This window comes from Rhinatrema bivittatum, chromosome 16 (genome assembly GCF_901001135.1).
Source record: "Rhinatrema bivittatum chromosome 16, aRhiBiv1.1, whole genome shotgun sequence".
Lineage (NCBI taxonomy): Eukaryota > Metazoa > Chordata > Amphibia > Gymnophiona > Rhinatrematidae > Rhinatrema > Rhinatrema bivittatum.
Window position 1 is genome coordinate 15,901,171 of NC_042630.1, and position 22,741 is coordinate 15,923,911.

The 22,741-nt window shown below is 41.8% G+C and overlaps 1 protein-coding gene across 1 annotated transcript; it reads left to right on the top strand.

Annotated features, from left to right (window-relative positions):
* The first annotated feature begins 8,296 nt into the window (after positions 1 to 8,296).
* On the top strand, positions 8,297 to 20,792 carry LOC115077425 (extracellular calcium-sensing receptor-like). The gene is made up of 6 exons (XM_029579715.1): positions 8,297 to 8,505; positions 12,709 to 13,000; positions 13,407 to 14,252; positions 15,997 to 16,224; positions 17,369 to 17,492; positions 19,867 to 20,792. The coding sequence occupies exons 1-6, from the start codon at positions 8,297 to 8,299 to the stop codon at positions 20,790 to 20,792; spliced, it is 2,625 nt and encodes an 874-aa protein (XP_029435575.1).
* Positions 20,793 to 22,741: the final 1,949 nt, after the last annotated feature.

Here is a 22,741-nt window from a genome sequence, read left to right on the forward strand (position 1 = left end):
TTCTCACAAGTTTCAATAGAATTGATAAGAATATCACTATTCCAGAGTCCGGAATAGACTGCAATGCTTCACCCCCATGGCTTTTAATAATAAACAAATAAACTAATGTAACAAATAAACAAATATTTTTTTTCGCATTAAAATAATGAAATGAATTTGAGTCCCAATGAAACGAATGAGCAAACCGAAACAATTTTTTTTTCTTTTGCACATCCCTAATTGGTATGAATGATATCATTCAGCAGATTATACTCCCTTGTGGAGGTAATATTTCAGAGGTGTTACAACGATGGGAACAGAAATTTATGTGAATATTTATGAGAAAATGTAATGACAGTTTTGAGTAAAATAATAAATACAATATTATTAAGGCCACAGAGACAAAAGCCCTGCTGTTATATCATTAATGTATCTGGCTAATTTAGCCTGGATATTCAGTGGCATGGCCACACCACTGAATATACCTAGAGAACTTTAAAGTTAGGTGGATAAGTATCCGGCTAACTTTAGATCTGTTTAATTATAGCATAGACTGGCTCTCTGACCCCGGTTCCCTTTCTGAGGGGCATGATGTTCACCAGTGAGGGGTATGTAGAATATTCCTGCTGGCAGCCCTGTAACTGTTCAGTGACACTGCCAGGCAGCACATGACCTCCATTACTCAGTCCCAGCAGGCATGGTGCATGCCAAAACACGATGAAAGTCTGTGCACAACTCACAGAGAGGACAATTACCAAAAACCCTTATTTCTTTTTCTGGGGTTTAAGGATCCCTGACTCCCAAGGACCCTGGTTGCTATCTGAACATCCAAATGCTTGAAGCTTTCACCTCCACTCCTCTCTCCACACCTTCTCTGATCTCCTTTGGACTCCTGGATGAAAGCACGGGGCGTGTAGCCCTCTTCCTCTTTTTCTCTGTTCTTTCCCTACTGCTGGTTAAATCTGGAGGTGCACCTGACCTGCACTTTTTTTTTGCTGATCCTGTGAATATCTTCGTTTAGACAAAGAACTCAGAGCAATCCAGGGTGAGAGGTTTATTCCCTCAGAGTGAGGATACTCTCCACACCACAGATCAGGGGCGCATTGGCGTATCGGGGGATCGGGCATCCCCCGGTGGGCCGGTCGCTCCAGTCACGTGGTCTGCCGTGCGTGGCCGTGACAGAGCCTCACTCAGCAGACCACATGATGTGTGGTCTGCTGAGTGGGCGGCGAATACCCGGGCCGGTCGTCCTCGTGAATCCGCCGCTGCCACAGATGGATCAAGCACCTCCAGAGGGGACTGTCTGCATGGTCCTCTATGTTCAGTATATAAACTCTGATAAATTCTAGGGACAGAAAGCAGGTTCCCCCCCCCCCCCCCCCCCCCCCCGTCTCCGAGCTCCAGACTGCTTCAGACAAAAACAATGGCTTATGTAGTTTATATACTGCTTAAGCAAACATAATGCGCAAATCATTTTCCAAAATTCACTTGCAGGACGCCTGCCATCTCTCCACGCTCTTTCAAAATTGTTCATTCAATTTTTTAATGAGGACAAGTTTCATGGTAAGGACCCCTCTATATAATCTTGTGCTTCAGATCAAATCTCTGGCTCTTGTCAGGGACTCTGTGTGTGTGATCTTGGGTAAGTCTCTACCTCACTGTGCCTTACCTTACACAATTGTCATTGGATTTTTAATAATAATTTAAAATGAAATAATGTTTTTCCTTCCACCTTTTCCTTACTGGAAGTTTTGAGGCCACCTAGGCAGAGGAAAGTTCTGCCTGCTCACCAGCCCCAGAGATATCTGTCTTCTGAATTATCAGCTTTGCTGGGATGCAGTTTGATGCACAAATCCTAATTGTTAATAGAATTATCATTGTTATTGACAGGTTTGCACATCCCCTACACATGCTGTGCCTCAGCTTTGGACCTTTCAGCATTTCATTTTCATAATCAATTGAAATGAGCAATGAATAACGACTCTCTTCCTCCTCCGATGGGATCTGGAAGAAACGAGAGACAATTACAGGATAATTCTCTCCGGAGGGAGATCTCTCCCTGTCAGGGGGTGGGGAGGATCGAGTATAAATGCAGGCAGGATCCGGAGGCAGTCACCACTGCGGTGATACGTCAGGTCCTGGGAGTCACCGGGAAGGGTCAACAAGGACACGGCCAAGCATTAGGGATTTCAGGTATCATTGTTTCTGGTTCGGAGGGTTTTCTTTTTGCAGCATGCCTGTTAATAATATCTCATCCTTTCATCGTGTGTGCATATGATGAGGGTTAAAACATGAAAGGGTAACTGAGACATCGTTCTGATGAACTGATTTATTGCAGAAGACTCCTGTCCAGGAAAGCTTATGCCTCAAGAATTCGGGGATTCCATAAAGTGCGACCATTCTCCTTGTCATTTTTTTTTTGCTGCTACAGACTGAAATGGTCGCCCCTCTGAAAGTTTTGGTAACAGCGGTTATTTTTAGGGTGCGCGGGCACTTTTAGGCCATGCAAATTGCAGTCAGTTTCCAAAATGGAATAATATCAGGGTTCAGCCACACTCTGCCTCTCTCTGCTGGGTGCCAGGGCCTCAGCCATACTGCATCTCATCTCTTGTTGAGCCACCATCTGCCTCTCTGCTGTGCTGGGTGTCAGGGGTCATTCTTCCTCTTCCCTCTGGTAGGTGCCAGGAGTCAACCGCACTCCGCCTCTCTCTTCTTCTTGTTGGCGCCATAAGCCAGCCATGCTCTGTCTAAGGGTGCCACATTTTAGGCATGTAGGTGACCTGGCTCCTGGTATTCTCCAGCCCTCTTATTCTCAGTGAGGCGTCCTACATTCTTTCCTTTCCACGATGCTCTTTGAATTTGACTTGTATTCAGTTGCGTACAAATGTAATAACTCCTATTCGTGTGTGTCAGTCAGAACAGATTCATGCCTGGACGTTTACAAAGATAGATTGAGCCGAACACTGAAATAATTCAGAGGGCAGCGTGCCTTATATTGAGATATTTTTCCTTTGGCATCATCTTCCAGAAATAAAGGGTTCCAGCTTTCAGAAGAGGCTTCCAGGGTTCCGCTATTTCTGGTTGAGGAGCTGCTTCATCAGTGACTAAGGGAGATCTCAGGCTGCTTCAGCAGAGGAAGGGAGGGGGGAAAACCTGAAATCTAATCTGAGGTCTTTTCCACTGCTAACTACTATTCAGATCCAGAGAGGATGTTTCATAGAAACCACATAAACAAATAAATTATATTTATTTATTTATTTATTTAAAAACTCTTCTTTACCATTGTTAAGTTAATTCACCATCACAACGGTTTACAGAAAGGCACAATAAAAATAGTATGATTGGTATAGATTACAAATTAAACATGTGCCAACATAGAACTGTAACATATTTTAATAATAGCGACTATGTGTTGAATACAGGTTAAATGTTGGTTAGGAAACTGTAAAGTGGTTCAAATCTACATTAATACGTATTGGGAGATATAAGGGAAAAAAGCTGATTGCTCGGTGCATCCTTATCTATCAACTGTTTTCCTCCTTCTCTTTGTTTTTCAAGAAAGCTTGTTTAAAGAGCCATGTTTTCAGCTTAGTTTTAAATAGTTTTAAATTTGTTTGCAGCCTTATTTCGAGTGGCATGGAGTTCCATAGAACAGGTCCGGCCAGTAGAGTGCTCTCTCCCTTACTTGAGTGAGGCGTGCTGATTTAACAGAAGGAACAGTCATTTATCTCCAGATTCCAGATATGGGATGAGGGTGAATGGGGGTAGACTCAGGCATGGTGGAGGAAAAAATGGTATCTGAATAAAGCAAACATGGGATTGGCGCAGGGCATCTCTGAGAGAGGGAAGCTGACAAGCAATGGACTATAAGGTTTTCCTTTCACATTGCTATTAAATCTTTTATCAGTCAAAATATTCTCCTTTTCCTGATGTTGTGAGGGAAATTCAAGTTAGAAGGAAACTTTATCTTTCAAAACACTCTAGCATTTTGGCTATAGGTGCAACCCTTTTGTTAAGGTTTCACTGTACGTGCATTATTAAATATCAAGGTAATAGGTATACATATATCCACCAAAAGAGAGAGAGCATTAATGAAAAACTTTGTGAAAAAATATTTTTATTTATTCTAAATTATGGGGTAGATTTTTAAAGAAGCATGCATGCGTCCATGTGCGTGTGCTACCCATGTGCGCACATGGATGCAACAATTTTATAACATGCGTGCGCTGGCATGTTAAGCAACTTAAGCAAATTTCACATGGCAACGCATCCTGGCCTTCCCCAGTTCCCTCCCAGTCCGCTCCTTAATTGGAGCGGACTAGGAGGGCACTTCCCTACCCCCTACCCTAACCTCTCTTCCCCTTCCCCTCTCCTCTCCTCCCCATCACCTAAACCCTTTACCCTACCTTTTTAAAATTTTATTTTGTTGCTTACTTCTCCGTTGGAGCAACTTGTACGCGCCGGCAGACCTTTCCCTAGTACAGCGGCAAATGGCCGCTTTACTGGCCGCCTCCAGCCCCGCCCCTCCATGCCCCGCAGACCATATCTTTATCTGGGCTTGGCACTTCAGCGCGTAATGGGGGTTATGCGCATGGCTTGGCCCCTTTGAAGATGCGTGCAAGGCCCGGCCACATGCATAACCTCCATCTTTTACACGCGCAGGGGAATTAAAATTCGGCCTTATTTATTTTATACAGAAAAAACAAAATTTACCCAAATCATTAATTGTAGAAAACTATGTTCTTACATAGAATATGTTAAAACGTTTTGCTGTACACTCTCAATACAATCCTGCCATATTTCTAATGAAACTATTCAAACTTCAGTTATAAAATAGCCATGATTCCAATGAAACAGTTCTCACTTAAACAAATATGTCTTCTTGCATGCTTCAACAAGAGTTTCAAAATATCAGCATCACATCACATGGCGAGCATGAATCCTTTCATTGTTGCGGCTTTTTATTTGACTCAGGAGATACTAGATGTCAGTTGATCAAAAAGTCAATCGTTGAGTATTGTAGCCCCGACAAAGGCCTTATGTTTGGCCTAACTAGGCTTCCTCAGGGATGGGGGACGAGGGGGGACGAGGACTGCATAACCAACAAGGATTCGTACAGAGTTTTTCGTACAGGATGTATTAAACACACAAACCAAGCGATACTGATGGGTCAGTTTCAAAAAGATTCAAAAGCACTCGCCATATCGGAGCCTTCCTGCCTCTACCTTCGAAGCAGATTTCATTCAGGTACTGTAGGTGTTTCCCTGTCCTCAAAGGGCTTTACAGTCTATGGGGCAGATTCATTAAGGCTTTTCTCCCATTTTGTGTCTATGGGAAAAAAAATCTTTTTACAGGCCAAGAATCCTATTAGTCCAAAAGTAGCAGTCATAAATTTCTGTGGAGAGACCCTGTATAGAAAAAAGTGGAATACTTTATACATTAGTTTCTTACTAAGTTACTATGCCACAATGTATGTTCCTCTCTCAGACAGACTTAAATTCCAAATTGTCAGACTCAAGTTCGATTTTGCCTTATAAAGTTTCTTGATACAATATAATTATTACCAGGTTACAATGCCACTATGTATGTTCTTTTCTCAGACTTAAGTCCCCTAACCAAGCCTCTATGCTACAATAGATATTTCTCCGGTCACTCAGTCCTAAGTTCCAAACAGCCAGCCTTATGTTCCAAATTGTTTAATAAGTTATTGTTACAATGCAATTATTCCCTTTTTTATATCTCACATTGTAGGCTCTTTTCTCAGAATTAAGCTCCAACTGTTCCCTCTATCTCCCTTTTATAATGTTTTAATGTTATAATAATAAGACACCTTAGTCATATTATTGCACGAGTTGTAATGTAAACCGATGTGATATACCCCAATGAATGTGGATATATAAAAATAAACAAACAAATAAATTTCACCTTCCCACTTAATGTGGTCTAATGAATGGTTTGGAAAGTTTTATTTCCTTATTTTCATTGTTGTCATTTCAATGTAAAAATATACTACCTTGTATTCTTATAACAAGTTTCACTTGCATTAATTATTCTTAAAATCGAATAAAAAGATTTAATATATAATAAAATAACTAAATGGATATTGCTGAATGAAATTTATATGTTGAAAAATAAAAGAAAATTCTGTTTAACAAAAACGGGATGTTATTTTGGGCTATGATTACATTTTCAGTGGTACTTCATTAATAAAACCCTTTCATGATGTTGACCGCTTTTTATGAATGCCCCTTAAAACTCATTTTGTATCAGTGTTCCCATCACTTTGTAATATTTTTTCTGTGATTTTTCATCTAAAAAAAATTTCATTTAAGAAGACCTGTGAGAGAGACTGTGGTCGGTCGTTTAATAACAACTGATGCATGAATAGGGATCTTTAAAATAATTTGGAAGAGTAATACTAGTAGAAGAACAGTCATAAACTTGTTTAAGATGGAATTATAGTGCTGTTAGACTAAATAAGAGGGGAATTAAAGATCCTGACTTGTGATGGCAGAATTGTAGTGTCATTGCGTCTTTATGTCATGTGTGGAAGCACTGCTGATAATCCAGATTTTCTGGACACAGGTTTGGTCATGGATTCATGACGTAGAGGGAAAATTGCTGCCAGTAGAACCTGTAATATTATTGCTGAGTTCTTCAGAAGGAAAAGCTCCTTTTCAATTTAGAAAGGTGAACCTTTATTAAGCACATGATGGTAGCAGTAAGAAGAATAACTGCAAGTTAATGGAATAGACTGATCATGCCCCCTCGAGAAGCTTGGAGACAATTGCTATGGAGCATGAATGCACTGGAACAGCTAAACCCAAACAATAAAAGAGAAATATTGTAACGTTAGTGAAATTCAGAACCCATTTCTGGAATGGCATAGGAAGATAGGAGTTTCTGTCCTGGTTGATTGAGTGTGGCTCCTCTGCATCAAACCTTTCTGAATTAATATACAGCATTGAATACTTTTTCAAAGGAGTTACATGTGAAAACTTAGCATATAGGTGCATAAATAGCTTAAAATACGTGCCTACTATCTTATACACATCAAATATCCGTGCATATTTTCAGGTTTGCACTCAGTTTTAAATGAACAAAAAGGAGAGGTCTAGAAGCTTTCTAGGGTGAGGATAAGTTATGGGTGTAAGTTGCTATTTTAGAAGAGACTCATACGAGTACATTTGGTGACTTCTTTGCACAATTTTACGCCTGTTAATTATCTCGTGCAATTGATATCAGATTTGTCTGTTTACTCTTGAATGGGTGGGTGGTCTGTGTGAACTGGGGGCACTTCAGGGTGTAGAATTAGGAGGGTCTGGATGAGCTGGAGAAAGACTGGGTAAACTAGAGGAGGAATGGGGAAGCTGATACTTTCAGTAACGTGCTCACGTTTTAAAGTTCACCATCTTCCAAGTATAAATCAGGGTTTTATGTAAGTTATATTTCATTCTGTGCATAATATATATGCTCCTCTGTTATTAAATAGGTAGGAAAAGTACGTCTTTCAGTAAATCGAGCTTCTCATGCGTAAGCAAGCACACGCGTATTTTATAATCAACGCACACCTGATACGTGCTGGTTATGAACTGCTGCAGTAGATCTCCGCGTGGCCTTATACATGAATATAAGGGGCCGCGCTGAGTTGTTTGAAGGTTATCCTCCCTATGAGGAATGTTTATTTTATTTTAATTAATTGTATTTTTATTTTATTTTAAATGTGATAAGTTAATGTGAATTTTCCTTCCAGTAAATTGTTCGGGAGGGAGGGGGTGTTATTGTCATATTTTGATGCATTGTCTAATTGTTTTGCTAAAATTTTTCATAATTATTTTATCAACTGATCTTCAAAAATTATTCTTTCACAAGATAAAAACAGGTACCAGAAAAAAAGAGATGCTTTCTGCATTGATGTGTGAGATCTTCCTTTCACGTTCCATGAAATCACCGTTTTTGTATTTTCCTTATTATCTTTTGATAATCTAGCCATGAATGAAAGAGCCAGAAACTTCAGGTATTACTATGCCAAAACATATATTTATTTATTTGATTTATATAGAATACCTCAAGATATCACGTGGGGGGAGGACAGGAAATTGGTGAAACTTAAGTTTTTATTGGCTCTGTTCATTGTTGGCTTGACATGATCTGCCGAGGAACAGTCCTTAAATTCCGCAAATGATGAAGTGATCTGTTTGAACTCAGGAAGATTATGAGAATTTTTCCTATGAACTGCTGACTCCTTGTGATTGTCTTGGGTATTTCCACTGATTATTACTATTTCCTCAGCCTGCTCCACATGCCAGACTGCATCATGGCACTTCTTGGGTTGATGGCTCTGCTGGCGATGCCCTCTCCTCTCTACTGTGCTCTCTCCCTGTACCCGGGCTGCACCCTCTGGAGCCAGAAAGAGGTGGGCTTCATGCAAGATGGGGACATCCTGATTGGAGGAATAATTCCAGTGCATATCAACTGGCTCAAACCAGACTATCAGATTGCTGGACAGCCCGATCTCTGCGATGAGTAAGATGCCTGCTTTTCCTGTTCACCTTAAGTCTCCTGCACTTTTATAAGAGTCTCTTGGCTGTGCTAGGATGGCCCTGGAGGGAGCAGCCTTTTGTGTCTCTACTCAATGATTCCACTATACTGTGTGTCTCTGCTCTGTAACTCCACAGGGTGATTTGTGTGTGTGTGTCTGCTCTGTGACCGGACCTGGATTTGTCAATAAGACACAGTAAGCCTGTGCCTAGGACAGCAAAAATCTGGGAAGCAGCAGGCTTGCTGCAGGTTTGCTGCCTTTGGTGGTGCTGAACCTCACTCGTCAGAGAACAGCTCTTAACTCCCTGATCCAGCCCTTCCCTTCCAAGACAGTGCATAACAGGAGGGGGTGAGCCTGCAGCAGACAGAGCAAAGGGGGATCATTTTCAGGAGGTCAGGAGGGGTTGAGTGGAGAGAGAGAGAGAGGCTGGGGGATGAGAGAATGGGAGGGTATGTCTGTGTGTGAGAGAGGGGGGAATGGTGGAAGGGGTCAGTGTTCATAAATGGGGAAGAGGGATGGGATGATGTTTGTGTTCCTGTCAGACTGGGTGGATGGTTAGACAGAGGGGATGCAAGGGGGAGTAGGACTGAAGCATGGCAAGGACATCTCACTCCTCTTCCCGCAATTCAGATCTCCTTTCCTTTGATCTCAGATTCTGCCTCCCAGATCCCAGACCTCTTTTCCTCCCTCTCTTTCCTTTCTTTTCAGCTTCCGGAACCCATTCACCAACTTCTCCTACTTCCTCTTCCCATTTCTCAGTCCCAGATCCTCCCACTCTCTTCCTCCCCTTCCTCATTCCAGTTTCTTGCTCATCCCCATCGCCCACCTTCCCCATCCCTAGTTTGCTTTCCTTCTCCCCTCATGCCCAGTCCTCTCATTTTCTCTTCACCCCATCCATCCTTCTTCCTCTCCTCTTCCCTGGTCCTCTCCTCCTCCTTTCCCCATGCCTGAGATCTCCCCCCTGTACTGCTAGCTGAGATCTCTTTTCTTCATCCAACTCCCTCCACTCCCCCTCGCAGTCCCCCTTCATCCAACTCCCTCCACTCCCCCTCGCAGTCCCCTTTCAGGTAACCTCCTTATTAAGGAGACTTTCATTGTAAATTGTTTTGGTTATTACCTTCTTGTTCTCCTATCCTTCCTACTGCCTTTCTGTTCTTCCCCCCACCCAGTTACATTCCCCTGTTGCAATGTATTTTCCAATCTTTCAGTTACTATGTGAACCGGTATGATGTCCCCACAAATACCGGTATATAAAAGTTTCTAAATAAATAAATAAATAAATAAAAAGAAAATAAATTAGAGAGGCACATGCAGGTCTGGAAAACTATTTTTATAATGTAGTATAATAAAAGATGGAAATGTATGCCAATTTGCTTCAAAATTTTCAATATTTTTGGCATGGAAAACTGTGAAACTGTGTTTTCGAGCCTCTGCTCCCTGTTGTCCAATCTTGGTGAGAGGAGGGAGCGGGGCTGTGTGTAACAATACCAAGTGTGCCTAGGGATGGCAAAATCCTAAATCCGTCACTGTCTGTGATGCTCTATGAATGCTTGTTGTGTCTTATGTATCTCAGCTCCCTGTCTCCCTGAGGATAACATAGTAATGATGGTAGATAAAGACCAAATGGTCCATCCCGTCTGCCCAGCAAGTTGCTCATGGTAGTTACTGCCCCTCTTTGCAGGTTGTCCCCATGCTTTCTGTTCAGGGTAATAATGTTGGATCATGTAGGTGACCCCCATGTACCCCTTTCTTCATTTCCAACATCTCGCCTTTAGAGATTTACAATGTTTATTCCATGCTCTTTTGAATTCATTTATTCTTTTTTTTTGTCTTCACCACCTCTTCTGAGAGGGCATTCCAGGCATCCACCAATCTTTCCATGAAGAAATATTTCCTGATGTTGGTTCTGACTCATCCTCCCAGGAGTTTTATTTCGTGACCCCTAGTTCTACTGTTTGCTTTCCAGCAGAAAAGGTCTGAAATTCACACATCATTAATACCTTTCAGGTATCTGAAGGTCTGTATCATATCTCCCCTGTACTTCCTCTCCTCCAGGGTGTATATATTTAGATCTTTCAGTCTCTCATAATTCTTCCAGAAGAGACCCCACACTATTTTGGTCACCTTTCTCTGGACCACTTCCTTCCTGGCTCTATCCTCTTTGAGATACGGTCTCCAGAACTGAATGCAGTACTCCAGGTGAGGCTTCACCAAGGACCTCTACAAGGCCATTATCACCTGCTTTTTCTTACTGGTTATTCTGTCATTGAATGTGACAGGGTTATGCTCTGCTCCAACCTTACCTGATTCATATGACCCTTCTGCCGTTAGGAAGAAGCTTAGTTTTTAGAGATATGGATTGGATTCTATCTTTAGAGTAATATATAGAGAAATAAACCAGACTGTATGTATTAAAATATTCTCTTTTATTCCAGATAAAAAAGAAATGATAATCTTTTAAAGCCTCAAAATAACTTTATGAGGCATTACAGTGCTTAAATCTTATTCTAATTAAACAGTGCAGAGCTATGAGAGTAAATACGGTAACAACAGTTACAGAACCTATTGAAATCAGATACACATCTACCAAAAACATTTCTCTTGTAAAATCAATGCATTTCTAATATATCTCTTGCTAATACTTGCTAAAAATAATAGTAATTAGCTTAGGAATGGTTCTCATTATGCAGAAAATGAAAATTCCTTACCAAATCTCAATGAAGCAATTAGGCCCGCTATTGTCTGTCTCTCGTGCGATCAGTCAGAGATCAATTCTGCCGGCCTTACCCCTTCTCTTTGTTAGCAGTAGTTTAAATAGACAAAAACTCAGGTAGGGGCTAGTCTGCTCCTTCTCTTTCAAGAAGTTAACAAATTTGTCCCACTTCCTAAAACAGAGGGGTCTGAGACTGGAAGGTTTCCCAGTGTAATGAAGTTGTCTTCCTTGCCCCCCTCCGATGGGGCTAGTCGAGGAGAGATCTCATTTCCTACTAAACCAGAGCAGAGATAAGAAATACAAGTTCCTCTATTTTTTTATTTTTCTTCTGAGCTCCTCAAGGACATAGGTGTCGGTTGGAAGATATCCAAAAGAGGCCCCTGTCTAGTTCATAGCATATGGAAAGTAATTCTTATGTCTCAATAGTAACTTAATATTACTGACTACACTGAATATATGTAATTACAAATAAACACGTTTTCATTTTTAATAACATATTTTCTGACAATTCCTCTCTCTATGCAGCCCAGCATCCTTCTGTCTTTAGATATCACCTTGTTACATTGTTTCGTTGCCTTCAGATCACTAAACACTATTACCCCAAGATCCCCCTCTTGGTCTGTGCATATCAGTCTTTCACCTCCCATCACATATAACTCTTTTGGATAACTGCATCCCAGATGCATGACTCTGCACTTCTTGGCATTGAATTCCAGCTGCCAAGTCTTTGACCACTCTTCAAGCTTTCTTAAATCATTTTTCATTTTATCTACTCCTTCAGACATGTTCACTCTGTTACAGATCTTAGTATAATTTGCAAAAACATTTTCTTCTATCCCCTCCACAATATCATTCATGAAGATATTGAACAATACTGGTCCCAAAACCTATCCTTCAAGCACTCTACTTAACACTGTTCTCTCTTGTTAGGTGGAGTGCCTCAAGAATCGTTTTTCGGAACTGCGACCAATGTGTATCTCTGCTCTGTGATTACCAGGTCACATCTGCCACAGTTTGCTGGCTATAAACCACATTGTTTGGGCCAGTTGTTGCTTTTCTGTTTAAATTTAATTTTTCCCTTTGTATATTTTGGTTTCATTAAATCATTAGACCCTCACCTGATCTTCGCTTAATGATGTCACAAGCAATGAGCTTGATCTTCAGAAATCAGTCAAAGATTTGTTACTATTAAGTATTGCTTAGTTCTATAATGCTACAAGACATACAGGTTAGAGTCACAAATAACTAGGCAGCATCATGCTGCTAGGGCCAAGGATTGAAATCCTACTTTCTTATGGGAATTGAGAAGACAAAGCCCAGAATACAGTTTGATAGAAGACTACAAGAAAGAGACTAAAACTAGACAGATATAATCTGGAAGTCATAACATAAAGGCATGAGATAATCAAAGATGATTATAACACTCACATCTTTGGAAACACCATCTGAGTGTGGAATTCTATTTACTCCTCAGTTTAGACACAAAGGCATATAGTTGGGTGCAAGCCATGGTGTTCTCCATCAACGAAATCAACCAAGACCAAACCCTCCTTCCCAACATCAGCCTGGGCTTCAAGATCTATGATACCTGCTATTTAATCAGTAGAGCTCTGAGGGGGACCATATGGATGCTGACAGGGCAGGAAAAGCTCATCTTAAACTATCGATGCCAAAGCCAGAGTTCCTTGGCAGCCATCATGGGAGAACGCAGTTCCACAATATCCATTTCCATAGCGAGAGTCCTGGGACTTTACAAGTACACCCAGGTAAGACACAGTCTCCTTATCTGAAATCTGCAACACGATTAATAGTATGATAAGTCCAATACGTCACCAAGCATTCATAAACCAATGAACAAGTAACAAAAGTAGTTCCCTTGGCCTTATTCTCAAGACTAATTTACCAAAGACAGAGAATGGAAAAAATAAAACCTGCCTAAGAACAAAACCCACTGCAATAACCCTTCAAAATGATCTAGCACCTTTTATTTCCAGGCTCTTGTCATCTCATGATGCTTTTACCCATGGTTAACATAAAAATAATTTAAAGACACCTATGTGATGATGATGATGTTAATCTAAATAATATTGGAACATTGTAAAATTCTGAACCTGTTTCTGTTGTAGGAAATCTGACTCTTCTTCCCCTCCATTGAAATTTCCGCTCTTTCAGATAAGTTATTTCTCAACGAGTCCAGTGCTGAGTGACAAGTTCCAGTTTCCATCCTTTTTTCGGATGCTTGCCAGTGATGACATTCAGGCCCTGGGACTGGCCCAGATGGTGGTCCGCTTTGGCTGGGCATGGGTGGGGCTGCTATCTGGTCCAACTGACTATGGGACTCCTGGATCTCAGATCTTGAAGGTGGAGCTCTTAAAGTTAGGTGTCTGCATTGCCTTTCATGAAACATTTCCTACAGTTTCCAAAGCAAAGGATCTCAAGCTCATCTTTGAGGTGGTCAAGAGATCATCTGCCAAAATCATACTGGTTTATTCTGCAATTGCTTATTTCATACCTGTGGTAGAGGAGCTACACAGAGCAAACATTACTGGCAAGGTATGGATCACCTCTCATGGTTGGTCAAGTAGCTTCAACTTATTAAAAAGAGAATACACTCATCTTTTGAGTGGCACCATTGGATTTGCAGTTCATGAAAGCAAGATACCAGGGTTCAAAGAGTTCCTTCTCAAACTTCATCCATCCACATCTCCACATGACATATTCATCAAACCATTATGGGAGGAGATCTTCAGTTGCCACTGGCCTGACTCAGAGAACAACTTGACCAATTTGACCAGCATGGACATCAGCACACCCATGACCATGTGCACTGGTGCTGAGAGGTTGCAGGAGATTAATGGTAACATTCCACGTGAATTTGAAGTGAGCACCAGCTACAGTGTCTACAATGCAGTTTATTCCATGGCTCATGGCCTTCAAGACATGCTCTCCTGTGTGCCAGGGGAAGGGCCCTTTGTCAATCACACGTGTGCTGACATAAGGAATTTCAAACCATGGCAGGTAAGAAACAGCAGTAAGTGTAAGGTTTGTGTAACCCCTGTGATGGTTGAACCCGGATAGGATACTAGCTCCAGAGGCCATATTGCATTGGCTCCATTTTAAATTGGACACTGTTGTTATATCATAAGATGTAACTGTGGGCTTCCTGCAAAGGGCGGGAGAGTTTCCTTTCACGTCCTTTCATATTGACCTTAAGCTTTCCCATATTTAAAGTCACCCCTGATGATCACAGCATAAAGAATATTATTCAGGACTCAAAGAAACCCACAAGGTGGTTTCCAACATTTATCGTTTATTGATAATTTATTTATTTATTTATTTAACATCTTTTATATACCGTCCCTCAGAATCTATCGGAACGGTTTACAACAAATAATAATTAACATATCATATATAAAATTAATTAACATACAGTATAAAACTTATGACTAAACTTTTCCAGCTCAAATTACCCATTACTGCATCCACTATTCGACCATTGCATCCACTATTCGATAAGGTGCAAATAATGATTTAAAGATTTTACAGTTGCGTATTCTCTTATAAGATGGTATAAGTGCTTTCTAGCAAGCTTGTGACTTCTTCCACCCTTTCTCCAAATCAGATGTTATGTCCAATTGAATTAGTTCTTTTAGTTACTTGATTTCTTCCCTCCCATTGGATAAAGGGCAAAGTTATGATGCTTCCCTCCGAATGCAGATGAAGTATGAAAGTGGGAATTTAAAGTGTTTAGTCTTTCATCTCCTTCTTCTTCTGTTTGAGCTATTCTCCTCTTTCCTCTTCGTAGTATGAGGGTGATACCTATGACTCCTTGATTCCCAGTCTTCCGTAGATGTATATGGGCCATTGATGTAGTCCATCTCCCGTCCTCTCAGGATGACTGTATGCCATCCTCTCCTTGGACCTTGAGGATCACAAGTCCCTCTTGCATGAAGGGAGCCTCTCCCATTGGACTGAAGAGCAAAATTAACTCCAACCCATGCACAACATGCTGCGGCTGCAAAATAGCAGCACACCGTTATCTTTCATTCTTCCATTCCCGTGCAGCCACCTCCAGAAATTAGTGCACATTTTTAAACGGTGCCCGCTATTCAAAATAGGGAACATTAAAACAAAATTAAAAAAATAACAACACACTTTTAAAAACAAACAAAATAAATGAAGCAAAGTAGACATTTAATGAAATAAACATTTTTCCCATTGACACCCCTAATTCCTGGGGACATATTTAGTTTAGGGGAGGAAAAGGATGGGCATAGAGGGCATTTTCAAATCCCTGGTCTTACTTTTCCAGCAAAATTCTACCCACAGGAAAAACAGCTGCGAGTGACCACACATACTGTTTAATTGCAGCATGTTTTAAAGCAAAAATACACTCATATTTTCACATTCAGAATTGATGCAGAACCTATGCCAAAAAGTATGTACGGCCTATGTCCCAATGTGGACAGATGGAAATTGCCCCCTATACATCTGAAAAACCATCATTGTTTAGTCAAGCTACCTTTGAGCCTTGAATAAGACACCCAGAACAAAACTGAGAGATTCTGGTTTGATCAATGACTGAGGAAGCTTCCCTTGCTGACAACCTCCTCCAAACATAATGAGATTATTATAGTTTCCTGGACTTCTGACTCACCTACATTCAGGTGCTTTAATTTTACCATTTTTCATGCTGAAATGAGCAATTGTTTGCCTATATCATCAGCACAACTATGATACAGAACAATTTTTTTTTCCACAGCTCCTACACTACATGAAAAAGGTGCACTTTGTGAACAAGATAGGTGAAGAGATATACTTTGAGAACAATGGCGACCCTCCTGCTATATATGACATTGTTAACTGGCAGCCACATCCCGATGGTAGCATCCAAGCTGTGAAGGTGGGAAGCTTTCATTCTAGAGCACTCAAAGGTCAAGAGCTGTCCATCAACATGAGCGCCATCCAATGGAATACCCAACGCCCAGAGGTACAAACCCAATCTACACAAAGCAAGAGCTGGAATCTTCTCAAAACCCTTGTGAAGCCTGGAGATTGAATCCAAACACTTCCAATAGACTCATGTCTTGAGCAACCCATGAAGCCTCCCTCACAATGCTCTTTTCAAACTGTCCTTATTCAGTATCTCTACAGTGTATCATCTGATACTTTCTGTCACCCATACAACTGTAAAACCCAGACAGGTTTCCCCTTGCCTCTTCCACATGGGACGGTGTTAAATGAGGCTTCTTACTTCCTTCTTTTTATCTTCTCTTTCTCGATGCCATTTCCTTTTTCCTGTAGCATGTGCAAGCACAGTTAGTATGAAAAACATTCCATACGGTCAACTTAATCTCCTTTTAAAATATCTACAAGCAGCGGAGTCACTGTCCTGTGAATATACATATTTTGAGGATTCATGGAAAGAGTCAGATCTCAGAGAACTGTGACTGTTGGTTGGTTTTTGTTTGTGGGTTTTTTTTTTCGGTAATTTCCAAGTGTTGTAGAGCTCTTATTCAGTAAAGATGTTTTCCACTGGTTGAGAAGAGCTAGCCCTATTCAGATAAGATCCAGGGAGGGTATTTTATAACAGCCCCTGGGGGGGGGGGGAGGGGGCTAGAGGCTGTGTGTAGAAAGTACACACACACTTTAATCCTAGTTTGCAGAACTGTGTAGATTCACGCGCATATTTTCTGAAATGAAAAGTACGCATGCACGGTAAATGGTTTCCCCATCTCAACTCCGCCCCACAAAATAATTTATGAAAGCAATAGCCAATTAAGGAGTTGACTGGGAGGAAAGTTTTTTAACCCCCTACCTATTCTTCCTCCCTCTTTCCCTCTCCTCCCTGACCCCTGAACCTACCCTAACTAAACTATTTTTTTTTCTATTATTGAACTTACCCACCCCTTTTATCAAGTCTAGTATGTCCGTGTGTATTGGGAGAAACGAGCGTGGCCGGGCTGTTTTTAAAATACACTTGGCGCGCACACTGCCACCCAGCCACTGGTGTAGCCCCGGTTTTTGTGCGCGCTTTTAAAATTTGGCCTTAAATATTTTCTAGATATGCATTTTTCTATATAGATTATATCTACAATAGATTTCCTTCTCCTTCTCTCTCCATCCTCTCCCAGGTACCGCGCTCCGTGTGCAGCGAGAGCTGTGGCCCCGGGTACAGGAAGGTGGCTCAGCAGGGGCAGCCCCACTGCTGCTTTGACTGTATCCCATGCGCAGAGCGGGAGATTTCTAACGTAGTAGGTATACAGTGCAGGATTATTGCATTTTATTTATTTATATTCTGCTTTTCAGACATTTCAAAGAGGATTATATTCAGGTACTGTAGGTATTTTCCTATCCCCAAAGGCTTTATAATCTTAACTTTGTACATGAGTTAATGTGTCTTCATCAAAGTCACAAAGAACAGCAGTGGGATTTGAACCATGGCTTTCCTGGTTTGTAGCCTGCTGCTCTAATTACCAGGGTACTAGGGATGTGCATTTGTTTCCTACGTATTGGTAATCTGCAATGTATAGGGCCATATTTGTTGTATTTGTGGGGAAGCGAAACCTAACATGATTCCCCAAGAATACAACGAATCTTCGCCGAATTATTCAACCATCTAAAGGAGCGAATTTAAACTAACCCCCCACCCTCCTGACACCCCCCCCCCCGACTTATCAAAACTCCCTGGTTGTCCAGCGGGGGATCCAGGAGCCATCTCCTGCACTCACTCCCTCAGCTGCCGGTATTCAAAATGGCACAGATAGCCTTTGACCTTACTATGTCATAGGGGCTACTGTGCCATTGGTCAGCCCCTGTCACATGGTAGGAGCAATGGATGGCCGGTGCCATCTTCTGCTACCGGTGCCATTGGTTGGCCCCTGTGACATAGTGTGGGCAAAGGATATCGGCGCCATTTTGAATACTGGCAGCTGACAGCCCGAGTTCAGGAGGTCACTCCCGGACCCCCGCTGGACCACCAGGGACTTTTGGCAAGTCTTGTGGGGGTCAGGAGGGTCCCCCAAGACTTGCCAATAGTCCCTGATGGTCCAGCAGGGGTCTGGGAGCGATCTCCTGCTCTCGGGCCGTCGGCTGCCAATAACCAAAATGGCGCCGATAGCCTTTGCCCTTACTATGTCACAGGGGCTACCGGTGCCATTGGTCGGCCCCTGTCACATGGTAGGAGCACAAGATGGCGCTGGCCATCCATTGCTCCTATCATGTGACAGGGGCCGAACAATGGCACCGGTAGCCCCTGGGACATAGTAATGTTAAAGGCTATTGGCGCCATTTTGAATACTGGCAGTCGAGGGTGTGAGTGCAGGAGATGGCTCCCGGACCCTCCGCTGGACCATCAGGGACTACAACCCCCACCATCAGGAGGGTGGGGGTTGTAGTTAATTCAATTTTAGCCGGGAAACGAATAATAATTAACGCATGAACGTATCAGGGGCCCCCCTTGCTGAATGCAACGTATCTGCCCCCGATGAATACAAATCCCGAATGCAACATATGGCGTCCCTCTGCACATCCCTACAGGGTACTCCTCCACTCCACTATGTATTGAATTTATGTAATATAATGTATCTTGGTACTCAGCACTGAAAATCACAGCATGTAATATAGTAAAGTCATCACTCAATAGGACACATGAGAGTTGTGTGGTGGCTTCCAACGTTTCCCTTTTACTGATAAGGTGCAATGATAAATTAAAGTCTTTATAGCTGGGTACTTCACTCTCAAGATGGTGGAAGTGCTTTTAGTAAGTTTGTGACTTCTCACAGTCTTTTCAAAGTCAGTTGTTGCTACTCCAATTAAATTAAGGTCTTTGCAATATTTGATTTCTTCCCTCCCATTAGGTTCTTGGGCAAAACTATGATGCTTCCTTCCCAAGACAGAGGAAGTTTAAAAGGCATACCTTATAGATTTTGTCTTTTATCTCCTACCACTTCCTGTAATATTAAGGGTGATATATCTCTTACTCCTCTTTCTCCCCCTCTTCAGTAGATGTTCATGGGCCTTTGAAGGGCCATTAGACTCTGTCCCGGGGAAGCGCTTGTTGGCAGCTGGCCAGCACATGGAGTTTACTTCTGCTCCCGAGGAGCAGTAAGTATAAAAATAAAAAAATTAAGGTTAGGTAGGGTTAGGTTAGGAGCTGGGGGTGGAGAATGGAAGAGGAAGTAAGGATAGGATAGGGTTAGGGTTAGGGAAGTTCCCTCTCAGTCTGCTCGTTAATTGGAGAGGACTGGGAGGGAATTGGGAAAAAAGGCATCACTGCGCGTAATTTGAAACCCCCCCTGCGCATGCGAGTCATGGGCCACTTGCACATGCATGCACAGATGTTAAAATCTGGTGCGCAGGTGCATACAGATATCATATTTTATAACATGCATGCGGCGATGCGCACATGTTATAAAATCAACACACTGTCAAACTCAAAATACCCCCAGTACTATAAATGTATTAAGTAGACGCTTAAGGTACACTTTGACCTGTCATAATAGGCTGAGTACTTTGATTTTTGATATTGGAGTTGATGTGAGTTACAGTTGATAAAATCAACACATCCATGTGCACACGCGCAGGTCTTAAAATCGACCCCATAATGAATATCTGAATTTTTGATTTCTAGACTCAACTATCTGTTGGCAGTGTGCAAGTGATCAGTGGCCCAATGAGAGAAGAAGTGAATGTGTCCCAAAGAGAATAGAATACCTCTCCTATCAGGAAGTCATGGGAATCATTTTGGCTGTTGTTGCTATTTCCTGCTCCACCATTACAGCTGCCATATTGTGTGTTTTCATCAAGTACCGAAATACTCCCATTGCCAAAGCCAATAACCGGGAGCTCTCCTTCCTGCTCCTAGGGGTACTGATGCTGAGTTTTCTCTGTTCTCTGCTCTTCATTGGGGATCCTCAGCAAATAACCTGCTTGCTTCGTCAACCTGCCTTTGGCACCATATTTGTCCTCTGTGTCTCTTGTGTGTTGGCCAAGACCATTATGGTAGTCATTGCCTTCAATGCCACCAAACCCAACAGTAACTTGAGAGGGTGGGTGGGCCCTCGGGTTCCTATAGTTATAGTTACTGCTTGTACATTTATACAGGTTTTCATCTGTGTCACCTGGCTGCTGCTCTGTCCTCCCTTCCCAGAGAGGAACTTGAAATTGAAGACTGGGATCATCATATGGCAGTGCAATGAATGCTCAGATGTTGCGTTCTGGTGCATGCGGGGATACATGGGGTTATTGGCATGTATTAGTTTCATCGTGGCCTTCCTTGCACGCAAGTTACCTGATAGCTTCAATGAAGCCAAATGGATCACGTTTAGCATGTTCGTGTTTCTGAGTGTCTGGCTATCCTTCATCCCAGCCTATCTGAGCACCAAGGGGAAAAACACAGTCGCTGTGGAGGTCTTTGGGATCATCTCTTCTAGTGCAGGGATTCTTGTTTGTATTTTTTTACCCAAGTGTTACATCATATTGCTGAGACCTGACATGAACACCAGGGAACAGCTTTTAGGGAAAGGGATTAGGAACAAGAAGGTAAAGGCCATCTAGTAATCTGTCATATCCCATCATTTAGTAAAATAAAGTCATACAAACAAAAATGTGGAGATATGCCTGACAGTGAAAATCAGAAAATCCCACATGTAAATAATTTGAAAATTATTATAAACATCAATTAAAAATATTGCAGGAAAGATTTTTATCACAGAAATAGGATGTGAAAAAGCAACTCATAAATAGTTATCAAAAGGCTGCTAGAGGCAGTCCAACTCTCTAACTGAGTTTAATAAAAAATTTCCAAAGCACCTATGATCTCAAGTTCATAAACTTTCAGATAAAGATTATGCTGATGAATCTCCAACAAAGGTCCCATGCTTCACCCTTATCAGCCTTCTTCATGGGGCAAGTCTAACTTGTTTCCTTCAGACACTAAAGTGGACGTTAAATCTCATCTGAAACAAAACAGCACTACTCCTCTATCCTAATGAATACATTTCTGTAACTTTGTGATTGATAAATCAATCTCAAATTTTAGAGCAAACTATGAAAAAAGCAAAAGCAGGAGAGTAAGATGGCCGCCATCTGAGATAGACACGAAGAAGGCTCTCCTCGCGCAGAACTTCTAAATTCTATTTCCTCTGCACAATGCCGCATACTAAGCGCAAGGCAAAGGTGAGGGAAATTTCCACATCATCTTCCTTACCGGAGACATCTCAGCCGAGGATTCAGACCTTCTTTGCGGCAGCATCGGGGACAATGCCGGTAGAAAGAGCCGCTGTAGACACCAACATGTAGTGGGTGTCGGCACTATTGGCTGAAGTAATATCCTTGAGTCCTGGCACTCCGAGTACTATTCTCCACCCCAACATGTGAATATCATTTTGGCTCCTCCAGAAGCCAGAGAGGAAGAGGAGAGAAAATTGCTGCCTGAAATACCCTTCATGGAAATATTGGACAGTAAAGAGATTTCTTCTCAGGTGAGGTCTATTCCTTTTTTGTCAACCAGGGACTGGTATTCTGTCAGGAACCATTGATCCGGGGATGAGAGGTTTGAGCCAGGCTGCAGTGTGTGTAATAGAGCCCAGGTCTGCTACGGTTGCTATACCCTCCTTGGAGAAACCTGTGGAGATCACCTTAGATTCTTTCTGGTCTGCTATAAAATCATTGGAATCAGCAATAGTTAACTTGACTAAAATCACTCTTGATTCTAACCAACGCTTTCTAAATATTGAAAATTCAGTTTCCTAAAATAATACAAAGTTGGAATCATTGGAATCTTGGGTGGAAAATGTTGAGGCCTCCCAGCAAACATTTGTTCGTATGGACATTGTGAATGGGAAAAAATTGGAAAATATAGAAAATTCTCTGAAATATTTGAACCTTAGGGTTCTCAGTTTTCCTTATGTGAAAAATATCACCATATGAAATGTTTAAAGTATATCTTACTCAAGTTTTGAAAATGCCATCACAAGCATTACCTGTTATTTCAAAGATATACAATATCGTCCAGCAAAGGTTGATACTGCAACTGAAAATAAACCAGCAGAGGTTTCTTTAAATCTAATAGATATACTTGAGTCCTCAATAGATACTGTAATATCAAGAACATTAACACATCATTTGCGCTTCCAACTGACCGAGACTCTGTGCTGCGCTTGTTTATGCGCAATCGTACAGCAAATTCCCATGGTGAAAAGATATGGCTGTATCCTGACTTGTCCAGAACCACCCAAGAAAGGAGGAGGAATTTCTTGGAATGCGCCCCGAGGTGTTAGCCCTAGGGGGCGAGTTCCTTCTGAAATACCCGTGCAAGCGTGAGATGCAATATTTGAATCATAAATATGTTTTCTTCGAATCATTGCAACTCCGTGCATTTCTGGATCCACATACCCAAGAGGCTGCAGCAATGGGGTTGGAGGATGGATAATGTACTACCGTATGTTTTGTATCTCTTTATTCTCAATGCATTTAAAACCTTGTGGTTTTTTCTTTCCTTAATT

What these genes read in the sequence shown, in the direction of transcription:
- LOC115077425 (XM_029579715.1), top strand. Translation starts at nt 8,297, where the DNA reads ATGGCACTTCTTGGGTTGATGGCTCTGCTGGCGATGCCCTCTCCTCTC. An exon ending in CAGCCCGATCTCTGCGATGA is followed by an intron (nt 8,506 to 12,708) that starts GTAAGATGCCTG and finishes TTTACTCCTCAG; the next exon opens with TTTAGACACAAAGGCATATA. An exon ending in GGAATACCCAACGCCCAGAG is followed by an intron (nt 16,225 to 17,368) that starts GTACAAACCCAA and finishes ATCCTCTCCCAG; the next exon opens with GTACCGCGCTCCGTGTGCAG.